The sequence below is a fragment of the Planococcus citri genome, chromosome 1, assembly GCF_950023065.1.
Source record: "Planococcus citri chromosome 1, ihPlaCitr1.1, whole genome shotgun sequence".
NCBI lineage: Eukaryota > Metazoa > Arthropoda > Insecta > Hemiptera > Pseudococcidae > Planococcus > Planococcus citri.
In genome coordinates, this window is record NC_088677.1 from 49985707 (window position 1) to 50001021 (window position 15315).

Below are 15315 nucleotides of genomic sequence, written 5' to 3' on the forward strand. Positions count from 1 at the left end.
TTTTGCTGCGGAAGAATAGTGTAGTATCTCGAATGCGATCTTCTATGGAGATCTTACTCTGTTGATGATGAAAGCGAGTGAAGCTTTTATACCAGTTCCGTCAACCTTGAGAATTTTCGCTGACAGAGTTGTATATACTCTTATTTGCTCAAAAATTCTTGCTTTGTCCGCGAAATTGGCCCTAATAACCTCTTTCCTTCGTGGTACGACTACGCATTATTCATAACGAAAATTTTTCTTCGCGAAAATTTCCCAACGCGATGTGTATCTAACTATCCATAAGCTAACAGAAAAGTTATAAAGAAAGAAATGAAAAAAAAAAAAGGCAAAAAAAATGTATCTGAATGTTATTCTTTGAGACTGTTACTACATAATGTAGGATAGGCACTTAATTAAAATTCTTCTCTTTTACAGTTTTACTTTTCAACTTGTAATAAGTACGTTAGGAATTTGATAAATGGAAAGTTTTTCTAAGTATTTAACGCTTCCATTGTTTTTCGTATTTGGCGTTCTTTCGTCATTGTGTATTGGGAATAAGAAAATGGAACGAAGATTGAAATTTTCCAAATCGTGCCAAGTTAGCGTATTAATTTTGATGAAATGAGCCATGTACATATATTGGATATAACCCTGGCCCATTATGAATTAATCCTGTTTGTTCGGTTTATTCTCGTGTGGTTTATTGTATTCTTCATTATTCAGTTTAATAACTAACGGTTTACCTGCAATAATAGGTAGATATACTTATTGAGAGAGAATTCGGTTCTTCGATGAACATTTCGAATTCATTTTCATAAAATATGGACTGCATTGTAATGGTTTTACGATGAATTTTACATATCAGCATTTATTGATGAATTTTCGCCAGTTGGTTTAACGTGCAGAATTGCAGATCGACTGACAGCTGGTGAAAAGTAGGTATATGACTAACCCTTTTTGCATTTTTATGGGGTGAGGCGATGAGTTACTCAGGCACTTTCTTGTTTACCAATGAAAATGCGCCTTTTGATTTCTCAGTTTTTCATAAAAATTTGAATTTGTACTTGGAAAATTGGGCGACTGTCTGTAACTCTTGTTGAGTAATTATTTAGGCTACTCAATTCCACTAAAAATCAATAACATTGAATTTCCTGTGTTATTTGACCCATCAGAATATCTACGATGGTTTTCTGGTTTTGGCAATGACATTCCTTGATCAATTTGTGTTCTCCAAACACAGCAATCACCAGGCGATGTTTGGCACTTTTACTGACTCATCATTTTCTTCGCTTGTATTACCATCTATATATCTCTTACCTACGTCGCGATAAAATCTTTTTGTTTTTGTTTTTTACGAACCCATAAAACAGCCCAATTGGTCGTCGGTAAAAAGATCGTTTTTCTTTTATAATACCGTATATGATATAAACCTAGTTTTAATACTACTTCATGACTAGGATATAAAATAAAATAATCACCTTAACTGTTGACCTTTGCCAAACGACCTATATAACACCCCAAGGTAACGCCTACAATATTAACTTAGCTCACTAGGCTTACCTACTGTGTTTTTATTTCGGTAGTATATTCGGACGGCTTGTTTATCGACGCTTGAAAGAATGAAAAATAAAGAAAAGAAAATAACGAAATGAAATACTTCCTCGGCGAGTGTAGCGAGAGCACACACACAATAACAACAACAAATCTAGTAAATGGTGCTTTAAAAAACTCGCGTAAAATTGTATCTTTTTTTTGTACTATCGTGGAAAATCACATTTCGATAACTTCATCGTGAAACATTTTCGTAATTTCGTTCACTTATATGAGATTTTCTGCGGGAGTGTGAAAATCTTGTAGAATTTTCACGAATAATCACTATTCCGAGGGAAATCACTGCTATGATCAGTTTTTTCCTTCTTTGGGAATTATAGTTTTGGTGGCCGTAGAAGATGAAATATTTGCGTACTCGATTCACCGTGAATATTTTGTCAACTTGGACTCGATTAAGCTTCATACAGAATTAGGTAAATAAATGAATGAAGAGTAAATACCTATTCCGTTTGCCATTTTGTATTCATTAATCAAGTAGTGGTTTTCGATGGAGAGTTGAACTTGAAAAAATGAAAAAAATTTTGGTTTTCAATCAAAGTGATCAATCGTAAAACATTTTGTTTTAAGAAATTTATTCTGTCATTTAGATACACGATTATTTTGAAAAAGTTTGGATCGCTTGATTAATTATAATGTGATGACGTCAACGTGAAAGGATTTATTCAAATTTTTTCTACAAAAAGGAAAAACTCTTGCAATTTTCTTCTAGGCATTTTATACAAATAGTTACAGAGTAATTCAATTCTTTTAAATTTTAATGTACATTTAATCCAAAAAAAAAAAAATTGAAAAAAGGCGCATCTAGCTGTGATACTTGAATGTAATGTATGACCTCATTTCGTCAGGCGTTCATTCCGAAGATGTTTGCTCCATAAAATTATTATGTATGTAGTATTATTAGTTACCTACTTAATACCCGAATTCTCAGGATCTCCTTTGCTCCTTTACTCCAAATGAGCAATTTGGCATCATTGCGTTAAAATTACCTTACAGGCACCAACCGTACTACTCATTCAAAATACTTTATGGGTTAAACAAAATGAAATCTTCCTAAATGCTGAACAAAAATTATGTTTTGGAAAAACAAAATTTCCCAACAACGTTCATTTGGTCCGCTCTTCGAATCTGTACGAGACCAAACAGTAATGTACTCGTACTTCAGTTTGCATGTGGTTGCGTGCAAAATTCCACTTGATTGGTGGAGTGTAATTACCTCGTTATTAAAAAAGATGCACTATCAATAATTGAAAACTTTAATTTGTACGAAATACAACTGATACATTATTTTAAACTACGTTTATCAGTACCTACTCTCCTGTCGAGCGTAAACAACTTACTTACATGTTTTACGGTAGGTGGAGGGAGGTACATGAATTACATGATACATGATACATACATGACCTTTCAGGAACATAGGAGGTACTCGTCTGACGAGTACTTCCTAAAAACATGGATGCACTTCGCCAAAGTCTAGAAAGTGGTTCGGTGGTTCGAGGGTTAGCTGGCCTTCGCCATTTGGAAGAACGAGAGGAGGAATTCCGGCACAATTGACTATGAGTGATTATTCGATTATTCGTTCATCCCAAATCCCATGTTGTACGAATCGAGTACGGATTTTACAAACAGTGAAATATTTGTTTGGGCGAATATTTAAAATTGCTGTTATTATCGAACGACGTAAATTGCGCGTATGGATTACAACCTGTCGTGTATAAATCCAAAGCACCTCCTCTATATGCAACGGTATTGTCTACAGTAGAACTAAATTCTGATCCGCTAAGCGAAAGAGAACCATTGGAATCTTGTTCCAACCAATCGCCGCCGCTGCCATCATTGTCGTCATCGTCTTCGTCGTCGTCCATATCACAATTCATCAATTGGTAATCGGCTGAGTCGCGATTGTAACTGTCTATTGAGCAATTGGTTCGCGCTTCCTGCGCTTGCGTCACCAACTTGGGGTAGAACTTTTCGTAGCTTTCGGCGCTACCGTTCGCGTTGACGTCTGGCGTATCATTTTTACGCGTATGATCTAGAGTTCTTCGTTGATGAGCGATCGCGCAACTACCAGATGTCGACGTGATCTGTAACGAAATGAGAAAAAATGAAAATATGTTAATACTTTACGAACTTGAATCGATACAAAACTTTACATCTTGACGAATTGAGTACGCGTGCTTGTTATTACGCTTTTGTTTTTATGACAGAAAAAAAAAGTGTGACACGAAAGATGATACCGTAAGAGATTCATGTATTGCTGGGTTTAGGCGGTCTAGGTATACTCGTACTCGGGCTAGAGCACTGCAACATCTGTCGATGGGGATGGCGTGTGTAACTCTAACTACATAGCATGCATACCAGGTGGCGCGGCGCGGAGGGTACTTGGCGTGCCAAACAGCTCTATATCGATTGCGATCATGATCGTAATCTTTATCTGCTCGGTTATGATGACCTATTGACCAGAAGGAGGCTCTGTTCCGCTCCGGCAGCGAAAAAACTGAGTGTTACTAGTACTAGAGTACATATATCGTATATCTACTTATATACCACTCGACTCGTGCTCGATTCGCTTTTGTTTTTACACTCAATTGTGTATAATTATTAATACTGCCCTCGTCGCTGGTTGCTGGTAGGCAACAGGGTGCGATGAAATGAGCATGTTGATAAAATGTAATATTATGTAAATATGAATTTCTGTAAATGCGCTGCATCGCTTCGCGTCGATCTCGATGGTTAATATCAACCCGTATTAAACAAAATTTTTCCATTATTTGGACTTAATTACTCGTAGACCTACCTATTGCGGGAAAAGTGCTTTGGTAATGCGCGCTATTCGTCACGCCAATTTGCACGTACGAGTGTGTACCTAACTACCTATGTACGCTATGTAAATGTACCTAATGTATAAATATAGTAGATATCTAATAACCAGCTGACCATCCAAGTCTTATGTACGAGTAATGTGTACAATGTAGACCTACATATTATGTAAGTAATATATCGGGGTAACGTGCGCCACGCGTTTTGAACTTGTAGGTGATAATAACATAAATTTAGTTTGTGAAAAAGAAAATACACGGCATTTTAACGAGAATTGGTGAGAAAGTTGATGTTAAGAGGGAAACTTGAGTTGATTGCCGAGAAAAATTACTATCCTCCTAGCCGTACAATATACCTACTCGTACATGGAGGAGAAGAATCAACGAAAAAATTTGTCCAAAAAATCGATTTTAAAAGAAAAAAAACCGCAATTTTTCTATCGATGTATTAATTTGAAGATTAAGATAGTATTGTATATACATCGGCCGTATTGTTAATTTGACTATATCCTATATCGATACTTTCACATCAGTAAACTGCCTTGAAAATTTCACATTTCTGTGTCAGAATTTTTCTACCTACATACTAAAATAACACTAATGATGGAAAATTGAAGAATGTACGAATTTTTTGAAATTGTTTTATTTCAAAGCAAACTCCTTTTAAATGGCCCACTTTCCAAATCCGAAAATAGGAACGTATAAACTTTAAAATTGTATTTTCAATTTTTTTAGGGCAGAGGGTACAAGTCCACCTTTTTTATCATAAAGAAGGGTCTAACATATTGAATCGATGCACGAGCATTTCTGATGAAAATTAAGTAATAAAATGCTAAACGGAAAAATTTTAATTTTTGGATTTTTTTTATTTTTTGAAATACGTAATAAGGATATTGAATGGATGTATTCGTAATGTATCTATCGTATTCTTATAGCTTACATGTAATATGCATTCTGCTCTGAATTACCTTATTGCCGTCTATTCCTATGGATACTGTGATATTTCCAACGTTCAGTGTGACTTGATCTTGCTCCGGCTGATTGACCATGTGCAACATTTGACTTAGAGCAAAAATATAATTGTGTGCGAATCTTAAAGTTTCTATTTTGGTAAGTTTCGTATCTTCCGGATACGTAGGTAACACACAACGTAGTCTTTCTAAAGCTTCGTTCAACATGTGCATGCGATTCCTTTCGCGATCGTTCGCTTTCAGTCTGCGATGCTTTTTAATTTTCATTACCTGAAAAATCATTACAGATCATGGTTAATTTTTTTGAACAACTTTATTTTATAAAATAAAAATTGTGTCAATTCCGAAATTAATTTAAACTCGAATGTACGGTCCGTGGTTTTCAAATTCTCACCCCTCCTCCTCCACTGCCCCTGAAAAAACGGGCAACTTTCAGTTATCCGAGTGTAGCTCCACTTGTACTACGTGTGTAGGTTCATAATTTTTCCGAGTTCGCGAAGATGACGATGTAAAAAAAAGGCGCGAAACGGATAAGATTAGCGCAGGCAGAGTGTGGAAGAGAGGTAGCTGCAGGTAATTGATGAAAGATAGGCGCGATGCGTCGGTGGTGGAAGCCACCTCCGCGCCGCGCCCGGTTCGACAACAAAAGGAAGTTGAAAATTGTGTTATTATCTAAAGAAGACAAGACTAGAAGACGCAAGACAAGACATAGGAATTAGGTATAGGTGGTAGTGTAGTGTAAAATGTATTAAGTTATGAGTACACCCGCCACCCAGCACCCGGCACCCGACACCGGCCGCCAACGCGATGTGTAATGAGGTAATGACGAGTACACAATAGAATAAGAATAGAAAAATCACCTGTGTGGGACTTCTGCATCGTGTGCTTCTTCTAACTTTTGCGGTACGTTTACTTTTCTTCGATAGGAGCATTTCTTTTTTATCGTTATCGTTAGTAAGTTTACAGCTGCTTTCGTCAGAAAATTCTAATGTACAGGAAGTGTCCACAGAAGAGTTTGTTCCGGCGTATTCATCTTCCAAACAAAAACAATTGTTTAATTCGTGTCCGTTACAGCAACGACCTCCTCCGCCGCCGTAGCTCGTTCGTCTTCGCGGTATTGCGGTTACAATTGTTGCCGATGACAATGCCGTTGCCGCAGTCGATCGTTGGCTAATACCGCTGCTGTTGCTGCCGCTACTACTGCTGCTGCTGCTCCGTCTTCTCTGTACTGCCAAAAAAGCCGGCGTTGCTGAAATTTCTCCCATTTCTTTTTCTTTTTCTACGTGCAAAGGCATCTGAAAATGGTAGATAAGTCTGGTATAAGTACATACTATCGGGTAGACATCGCACTAGTTTTTCATTCGTTTTTTGGGGATTATACGTATTATATTCGGTACGCGATGAAGTGTACGAGAAAAAAAAAATGACGGTATAAATTTTTTACAGTTGCCATATTGTGGTCGTATCGGGCGTTCAGCTCTCCGAACGTAACGTTGCAGATTGCATCGTTATTACGTTGGGTTACGTTTTACGTTGCTATTTGCCTTTTGCATTTTGCCTTTGCTTACGTATGTTGGTATGAATGTACACTTCATTACTTTCCTATCGACCGTTTACTCGCTTTTTCATCAGTTTTATCGACAAATCGCGTCTCAGTTTACCAGAGAGACTTTTGAATTACTGCAATTTGAATAAAATCATTTTTAGTTGAAAGACTGTCTCCTGTATCGCCCACCACGAGTAAAATTTTAGATTTAAAAGATTTAATTAATTTTTTCAATTTTTTTACGAAATTTGCGAGTTGGTTAAAAAACTGTTTTTCAACTTACGTACTTACCTGGAATTTGTAGTAGCCAACTAATTTGAAATTATTGGAAAAAAGTTTAAAACTCGCCGGAGGCACTAAAATGGCTTTTAACTAGTCATTTTCGAATTGAAAGGTCGAAATGAAGTAATGTTTCACTAAAGCATGTTCGTTTGTTGAAAAAAAAAAAAAAAAAAATGAAAAATCGTCGAAATCGCGATTTTTAAAATTTTTTGTGCATTGACAAATTTGCCAAAAATCCAAAAATGAGCATCAGCGCACGCACCCTGAGGCATATGAGCAAAAAATACGCGAATATCTGTAGAAAGCTTAAAAGTTATGATTCGAAGTGATTTTCTCTGAAGAATTCAAATTTTGAGTTAATTTTGGGGTTCAGTTCTCCAGAGATGCGGTACGTAGTGGTTTGTCGAAGAAGAGGTGGAAATCAACCACAATTTGTGTAACTTTAAAATCTCAGTCATTAATGGGAAAATCATATTTTTTATGATACATTTATGTATAAGTGAATAGGTATCTAAAAAACTACGTAATATATGTACATATAGGTAACACAGATTTAAACGTGAAACAAGAATTTGGTTGGTGAAAAACGTGGCACCTGCGAGCAACACGTTATGGAAAAACATTTGCGACGCATATACCTATGCGTAATATTGAGGTAAATCAATGCAAACGTTAAATATGTTTTTTACACTTCTCCTCATCATCTAAATAAAATTTTTAGGCATTAAAAAAATTCAAGATTTGATATAATTTTCATATTACGTGATTGTTCTATGAAAATTGAGAGAAAACGATTGCACAAGCGAAGTGAGGGCGACAATTTTTTAAAAATCTGCTTAAAAGATGGAAACGACGCTTAGAATACCTATATTTTTATACATTTTCGTGCATAAATAAAAATTTTGAATTTTCTGCTACAGAAAGAGGGAATTGTCACAGTTGTTATATGCATACTGATACATTTTTATGTAATTGGGTGTGTAGCAACCAAAAATACATTGTGTATGGATATACTATACGTACGAGTTACACTTACTTTTTGAATGTATGATATAGCATCAGGAATATCGTGCATGAAAAATCAGAAAAATCGAAATGAAAATCACTCGATCAAACGAAAAAATGCCACTTGTTGAAAGACGAGATCGCGAATGAAAACCGCTGCTTTTTTAACGAGTCACTAGTCTCGAACTACGATCGTAACTTTAAAATTTCCGAACTGACGATGTGATCGTGATCGCGAACGGGGGTGTCGGAACACTAACAAGAGCTAAAGCTGGTGCCGATGCTGGTGCAACAGTCGAGGGTTGCATTCCCCTTGTTCGTCGCGCTACGCTGTCCCCGCACTCGTCGTCGTCGCCTTCTCATTGGCTGATCGACGTACTCGCACCGAGAGCCTATTAGCCGATTATTCAACAATTCTCTCGCACCGAACCCTATTTCTTTTTCCTTTTTCCCCCTTTTTTTTGGTTACGATTTTTCTGCCCTTTTTGCTTTTCTTTTGTTTACAACTTGGATTATTTTTATCGGGCCGCGTCACTCAGCCGTAGGCCAACAAGTGCATCGCTGAACCACGACTGCTAAGTACAAAGCGTTTGGAATGACAGCTATTTTCCCCAATTTTGTAATTCAGGATTAATATCGGCACAACAAAGAATCGTGAAATTTTCGCTGTATGTATTCATTTTTACTATAGTTTTTTGTACGTATTAATACTGGAGAAAAATTTGAAAACCATATCAAAATTTGAAATGTCGCGTTGGAATACCGCTAAATGTAAAATTAAGAAAAGCTTGTTTGAGAAATTCGTCGCTCAAAATATGTCCTGCTAATGTGTGTGGTGTATTCTCGCTTTACGTGTACGATTGCCCGGCTTTCACCGTCGCTCACCCAGCCAGCGTGGCGGCGTCATAACGTTTCGCCTCTTTTGTGCATAAGTCCAGACAACACGTGCCATGCCGTGTGCCTACATGGGTACGGTACATTTCCTACGTTCCGATACAATATATACGAATTTCTTATCGATGTGTGTGCGTATTAGTGTGGTGTATAAGTTGTAGTCGCGGGTCGATGCTTCGTGTTAGTGTTTGCAAGGTAGCCTGTACAATGTACATATGTTCAGATTTGCTTGAGAGATTATAAGCAGAGTGCGAGAAAACGTGGCGATTTTTTGAATGTATTAAAAAGCAGACCACCCAGGCGATTTCCGTCAAAGTCTAAGACCACTTTGAGGATTGTACTGAGTGGTTCAAAAATTTGTTAATCGCTTATTTTTGGGCAAATATTGAAAGTCAAAATGAAAGTTTTTTCGAAAAAAATTTGTTGGTATCAATTGTAATCTGTCACGAGAAAACCAGCTTAGTGTCCAAAAAATCGATATCTTTTTTAAGGTGGATATTAGTAGTACTTAGGGTGCTGAATCCGACTGTGGGGGTTGAAACGTTCGCGAACGATTGCTGTGAAATAGTTTCAGGAGTTCATCTTCTAGTGAAAATAATATCGCCTTCCTGAGGATTTTCTGCGGAAAGCTTCAGGTTTTGAAATAATGTGCTTTTTCTGCTGGGTAAGAATGAAAAACTATTTCTGTTATCAAGTACTCGCTTGCGTTCAAACTTATTTTGTCAAGATTTATTGTTTTTTTGCAATTTTGCTCATTTGCCAAAACAAAATTATCATTCAGTTTCGACGGACGTTAATGAAGAATCATGGATGTTGATGCATGGTCTAATTCGACGCAGAATCTCAAATACTGTGCTTTGGAACTATGCCATTTTCACTAAAGTACATAGGTATGGTGGGGGTTAATGCGAAAGAGCCACTATTTTTTCAAAAATGCTGTTAATTTGAGAGACTATATCTCTTTTCCAAGAACACGACGGGACAAAAAATTTCTGCATGATTTTCAACTCAAAATAAAGGTATTTATTGAATGTAGCCAAAACCCTTCGAACTTTTTTTAGCGTGATCAATCCAAAGATATACCTACCTTTTATACCTATACATTATTTCTACTTTTCGATTGGCGAATTTTCTTCGGTTGCCTCGAAAGAAATGGTGAAAAAGACAGCAGAAAACTACTACAGTACACTGCATCGTTTGCTATGACTGACACCACTAGCTAGAGCTACGTGTAAGAGGGCATACTGCGTAAGGCGACTAGACGCACCGCCAGTGTTTTGGAACCGCTCCTGCCGTCTCTTATTCTCTCATTTATCCGAGTATAGTAACAGCAATTGGCAATAAAATATAAAATGAAACTTTACTTTACTTTACATCGTACTCAACACCACCGACAATGTTAACTTTATTCGTATAATCGTAACACAAAAACGAGGGGTAACAGCAGCGAATATTATACGTAGTATGTAGTCACAAGGCACACCTGTCACGGCCACCGCTGAGCTGCGCTGCACCCCGCGCCCTTTTTTACGATCCCTTTACTGGTGAATGGTGACCCTTGTATGTACACTGTACACTATACATTCATTCATACGTACAACAAACACATAAATACGATGCAGTGCACTGCAATACAATTGCACACAAATCCGCCAACACCGACGCAAACAAACACATCGTCTAAAGCCGTCTCGCACATAATATTCGTGGTTGGCTCGTTACGATTTCAAATCCAAAATCATAGAATATAAAAACTTTCAAAATTCACACTGAGGTGTTACGAGGGTTGGAGGGTTGCAAATGACTCTCCAGTCCCAGATGGCGGGAAAAAATTCAAAAAGAAGAATCAATCTCAAGAAGAACTTTATCTCTCCATCGACTAATGGAAAGGTATGTAATACGCAGCGCATAGATACCAACAATTCAGCCGAACGAAATTAAATGAAGAGCTCAATTCCAAAATGTGCTTTGTCCAAAGTTTTTGTTTTTGGCAAATCAAAAACAAAATTTGTGAACTCACAAAGACGTTTTAATATCATTTTTCAATACCAGAAAGTGTAGTGTAATGCATTCCGAATATTTTCCCTGCAATTTTTTTTTTCAAAATGCACATATTTGTTCAATCTGTGTACAAAGTCGCGAAAAATGGGACTAAGCACTTTTTGGAACTGCATACAGATTAGTTTCAAAAATTATCACGTTGAAATGCGGTACTTGACACGTTTTGGACTGGTACAATGTTTTGTTAGGTAATGGACTACTGCACCCTATTGGACTTGGCACTTTTTGGAGTGGTAGTTTGGTTGAATGGTTGAATAAAACAAATTTTTTCATGACATTTCGCCGACAAAAACAAAAAATTTTTTAATTCAAGGAAAATGTTTTTGGTCTGTATTTTAGTATGTAAACATTTATGGAAAAATAATAATTTTTTTTTTTAGTAAAGTACAAAAATTTTCAATTTTTGAAAAAAAAATCATTTTAAATAATTTAAATTTTGCATAAAAATTCATTATACATTTCAAAAGAAAAAAACTTTTGTCAAAAATCAACTTCAAAAAAAATCGAAATAGTAAATTTGAAAAAAATTTAAAAAATTTGTTGCCTGAGGTCTCAATCGAACTGCCTAAGGTAACCTGCCCTATTATGAGACCCTGCCTAATATGAGACCCTTCGATTTCTCAGCTGTTTATTAGCCCACTCCAGCGCTGATTGCATGTACTAGTAGGTATTTGTCAATAACTAGGCTGCACCTTTCAACTGGCAAGTTTCTGTGAAATGTTTTCATTACATTGCCGATAACATTTTTTTTACTTCCTGAAATATTTTTAGAGGTGTATTTGGGGACGCATTATTTTGGAACTAGGCAAGGTAATTTTAATATCTTTACATAAATGTGCAGCCAAGATGTTATATTTTATGATTCTGGCATGTTTGGTGATTTATTTTATGATTTTATGGATTAAGAGAAAATCAAAAAAAAACACTGATTTCCTAATATGAGACCCCATCTTGTAATACAAATTACATTGAGCTTTATTGGAACAGGTTAAAAATGGACTTAAAACACTTTAAAACGTAATAAAATCATTTAAAATATTGAAATTGGATGAAATTTGAATAATGGGCCTGTGAACTATGTACAGCTGAAGATTTAGACTTTATGTGCCCAATGCGCACCAAAACTGATAAAAATGGCATATATATCCTGTAAAAACGATTTGTATTGTTTATTAACCAAAATATAATGTTTTTATATCCTATTTCCATTTTTTTCTTATATTTTTTAAAAAAAAAACATAGGGTCTCATATTAGGACCACTTTTTTTTTGTTGTCAAAATTTCAATTTTTTTTTGATCGGAAAAAAATCATATAATTTTCGTTTTTTTTGTTTAATCAACACAAGGGGGTTGTAGATTGGAGTATTGAGTACGTTTTAGTGGAAACAGAATTAAAAAATATGCAATAGGCTCGGAGTGATACAGGTTCTACAAAAAGGTTCCCATATTAGGGCAGGTTACCTTACCTTCCGTTCCGCAATCCATCATCACTGCCACAGGGCTAGCGCTACAGATTTTCATCCCGCGTTTTCGAACTGTATACAAGATACCAAACAGTGACAAAAACTACTTTCTCATCGTGCATAAGCATACATGTATGTACATACGTATAAAAGGTGCCCCTTTCGCTGCGGATCGACGATTTTGATCAAAATATTGGACTAAGCACTTTTTGGAATTGTAAAAAAAAATAAAGAGGTTTTCGATGCCCTGGATAGAGGCGTTGCAGGCTAATTTTTAGTTCGTTGACATCCTACCTTTGTGAGTAACGATCTAAACTACAGAATTCCGTCAAAAAACGTATTTTTTTTTTTTTTTTGGACAAAGCACATTTTGGAATTGAGCTCTTCAAATCAATTCGATAGACGATGGTTCTTGTTTCTCGCTTATGTCACACGATAATTGGACCAAAAAATTCATACGTGTACCGAATCGTTTCCATTCTAAACAGAACAGTGCCTCGCCTCGAGCCCCGTTCCCTTATGCAAACTTTACTCATTGTTGCGCGAATTATAAATAACCAAAGTAAACTGATAGGGTTTAAATTTATGAACTACCTATGCATGTACTATAAACCCTAGCTTCACGCTATACTTACGATGGCTTTTTCCATCAATCGTTCGTCGTTCCTGCTGTTCTAGATCGCTAGTTGAAAAAAAAGATGGTGGGAAGGAGGGAGGGAGGAAAGAAATATCGCGGGTCGCGAGATACCAAATGGATTCGCCTTTTTAAAAAGCACGAAGGGACTCTCCCCAATGAGCACTTGTACCTATTCTTAAAAGCCCTTTTCATGCGTTTAGCAAAGAGGCTGCATTTTGGGGCGGCAGGGTGACGCAGTCTGACCGTAATAGAGAGAAAAATAATCGTAATCATAATAATAATAAAAACTACGTATGTACAATGGAGAAAACGTAATACGTGTTACGCATAGCGCGTTCGTGTAAAGGGGTCCGAGGGTCCGACGATGAAACCAAAAATTCATAACTCCCTCCGGCCTTTATTCATAGATATATGTATTGTTAATAATGAAAAATTTAAAATGTAACGAAACGACTTGTAGCGTAAAGCTGCTGAGTGCTGATTATTGTTAAACATGCGCGTAATCGCGGATTACGTTTGTTGATGGTTACGCTTTAACCATTATCTCCCATCAAAGCGTTGTTATTTTCCACATCTCGTCTCAGGTATTCGTATCTTATTATTTGTTCTCTTAATAACTGTTTTAATTTTATTATTGTAAATTAACAGTGCATTCTGTTATTTTTCCCCACATACGAACCTGTTCTACGCAGATTGGCTGCGGAAAAGATACTGGAGTGTGAATATTGGTTAAGAGTCGTTGTTTTCAAAACTTGACGATCTAAGTAATAAAACTCGAAATTGGTTCATCAAAGTGAGGGGGGAGGGATTTTTGAAAAAATCGTATTTTTTTCGCTCTAGCCAATACCCAATCTGTTTTGAGGAAAATTGTCCAATGTCCAGTTTCAAAATATTGATGCATATTAGAAATTTTGCGTCGATCTAGGTCAGCCATCGCCGTCAAAAATCTAAGACCACTTTTAGGAGTCGATTGAACGGATAAAAATAACATATTGCTCATTTCTGAGTAAATTTGTGTTTTAAAAATTTTTTTCCACCCAAAAATTTTCCCTTGACTTGGCCAAAACACAGAAAGATATAATTTCCAGAACTGAGTGAACATTTTGGATTCAAGAAATGCAAATTTTTAGTTCACCATTGCCAATTTTAAAAAACTAAAAAATTGGGAATGTTTTTGGCCATTTCTCTAAATTTTCACCAAAAAATTGTCACCACAACCATCAAAAATATTTCCTCAAGTTCAAAAATGATATCTTTCCACGTTTCGACATAATTAATGCGAAATATTCGCGAAGGAAAAATTTCCAAAACACAAAAAAATCATACTGGAAAGGCCAGGAATGAACTTGAGCACTCTCCTATAACTTCGCACACAATGCTTATTGGGCACCCTCTAGACTGTTTTAAATTATTGCGTTTGAAAATATACAAAATCAAAATTTAAAAACTATCAGAAAGAAGAAAAACAGACAAGTAGATTAGAAAAAGTTGAAAATGATGAAAGAGTTTAAAAAATATGAAGTTTGGCCCACATCAAATCTGAGTTGTTTCAAAAATTGGCGAGGAAATTTCTAGGATTATATCAACACAGATGACTGAGATGACAGGTGGGACGGTTGATACTCTCAATTGCACTTGCATGCAAGCACGAGTACGAATATGAGTAAGTGGCCATGGCTGTAGCTCTTTTGCAGTATAATCAGTCAAGTGCTAATCGATCTGAAAGCACATGACGGCGCGGCGTAAGTGGAGTGAGCCAAGACGCGAACGCGGGAGGCTATGGCCGCGATCAGTTCAATTGATTCGATCTGCTTACATCTGTCGTTGCCGCCGGCGCTGCAACCGCTGCCTCTGCCCTTTGCTGGGTTATTGTTAAAGACTTCGTTAGTACTATGAATGTAATGTACGTATGTACTTTACTTACTCCGCTGGTACTAGCATCGAGCTCTGCTCGCGTTTTTGTATAGCCCTTTAATAGCGGTGCTCCCTGCTCTCGCTCCCTTTATTTTTGACCAAAAATAGAAGAGAATGCGTCGCGGCGGCATTTGCA

The 15315-nt window shown here is 36.6% G+C and overlaps 2 protein-coding genes across 3 annotated transcripts in view; one reads left to right on the plus strand and one right to left on the minus strand.

Annotated features, from left to right (window-relative positions):
- LOC135832507 (cysteine-rich motor neuron 1 protein-like) overlaps positions 1-15315 on the plus strand; it is a 275113-nt gene that overhangs the window by 35716 nt on the left and 224082 nt on the right. The gene's annotated exons all lie outside the window — the stretch shown is intronic.
- tap (Basic helix-loop-helix neural transcription factor tap) lies at positions 2826-8462 on the minus strand. The gene is made up of 4 exons (XM_065345781.1): positions 8242-8462; positions 6238-6672; positions 5375-5647; positions 2826-3671 (listed from the first exon to the last, which is right to left on the minus strand). Exons 1-4 carry the CDS (start codon positions 8278-8280, stop codon positions 3207-3209), a joined length of 1212 nt encoding a protein of 403 aa, XP_065201853.1. The 5' UTR covers positions 8281-8462; the 3' UTR covers positions 2826-3206.

Coding starts and splice junctions, on each gene's coding strand:
- tap (XM_065345781.1), bottom strand. CDS start 8,280: ATGCACGATATTCCTGATGCTATATCATACATTCAAAAA. Junction 5,648..6,237: donor GATGCAGAAGTCCCACACAG/GTGATTTTTCTA, acceptor ATGATTTTTCAG/GTAATGAAAATTAAAAAGCA. Junction 3,672..5,374: donor TAGGAATAGACGGCAATAAG/GTAATTCAGAGC, acceptor ATTTCGTTACAG/ATCACGTCGACATCTGGTAG.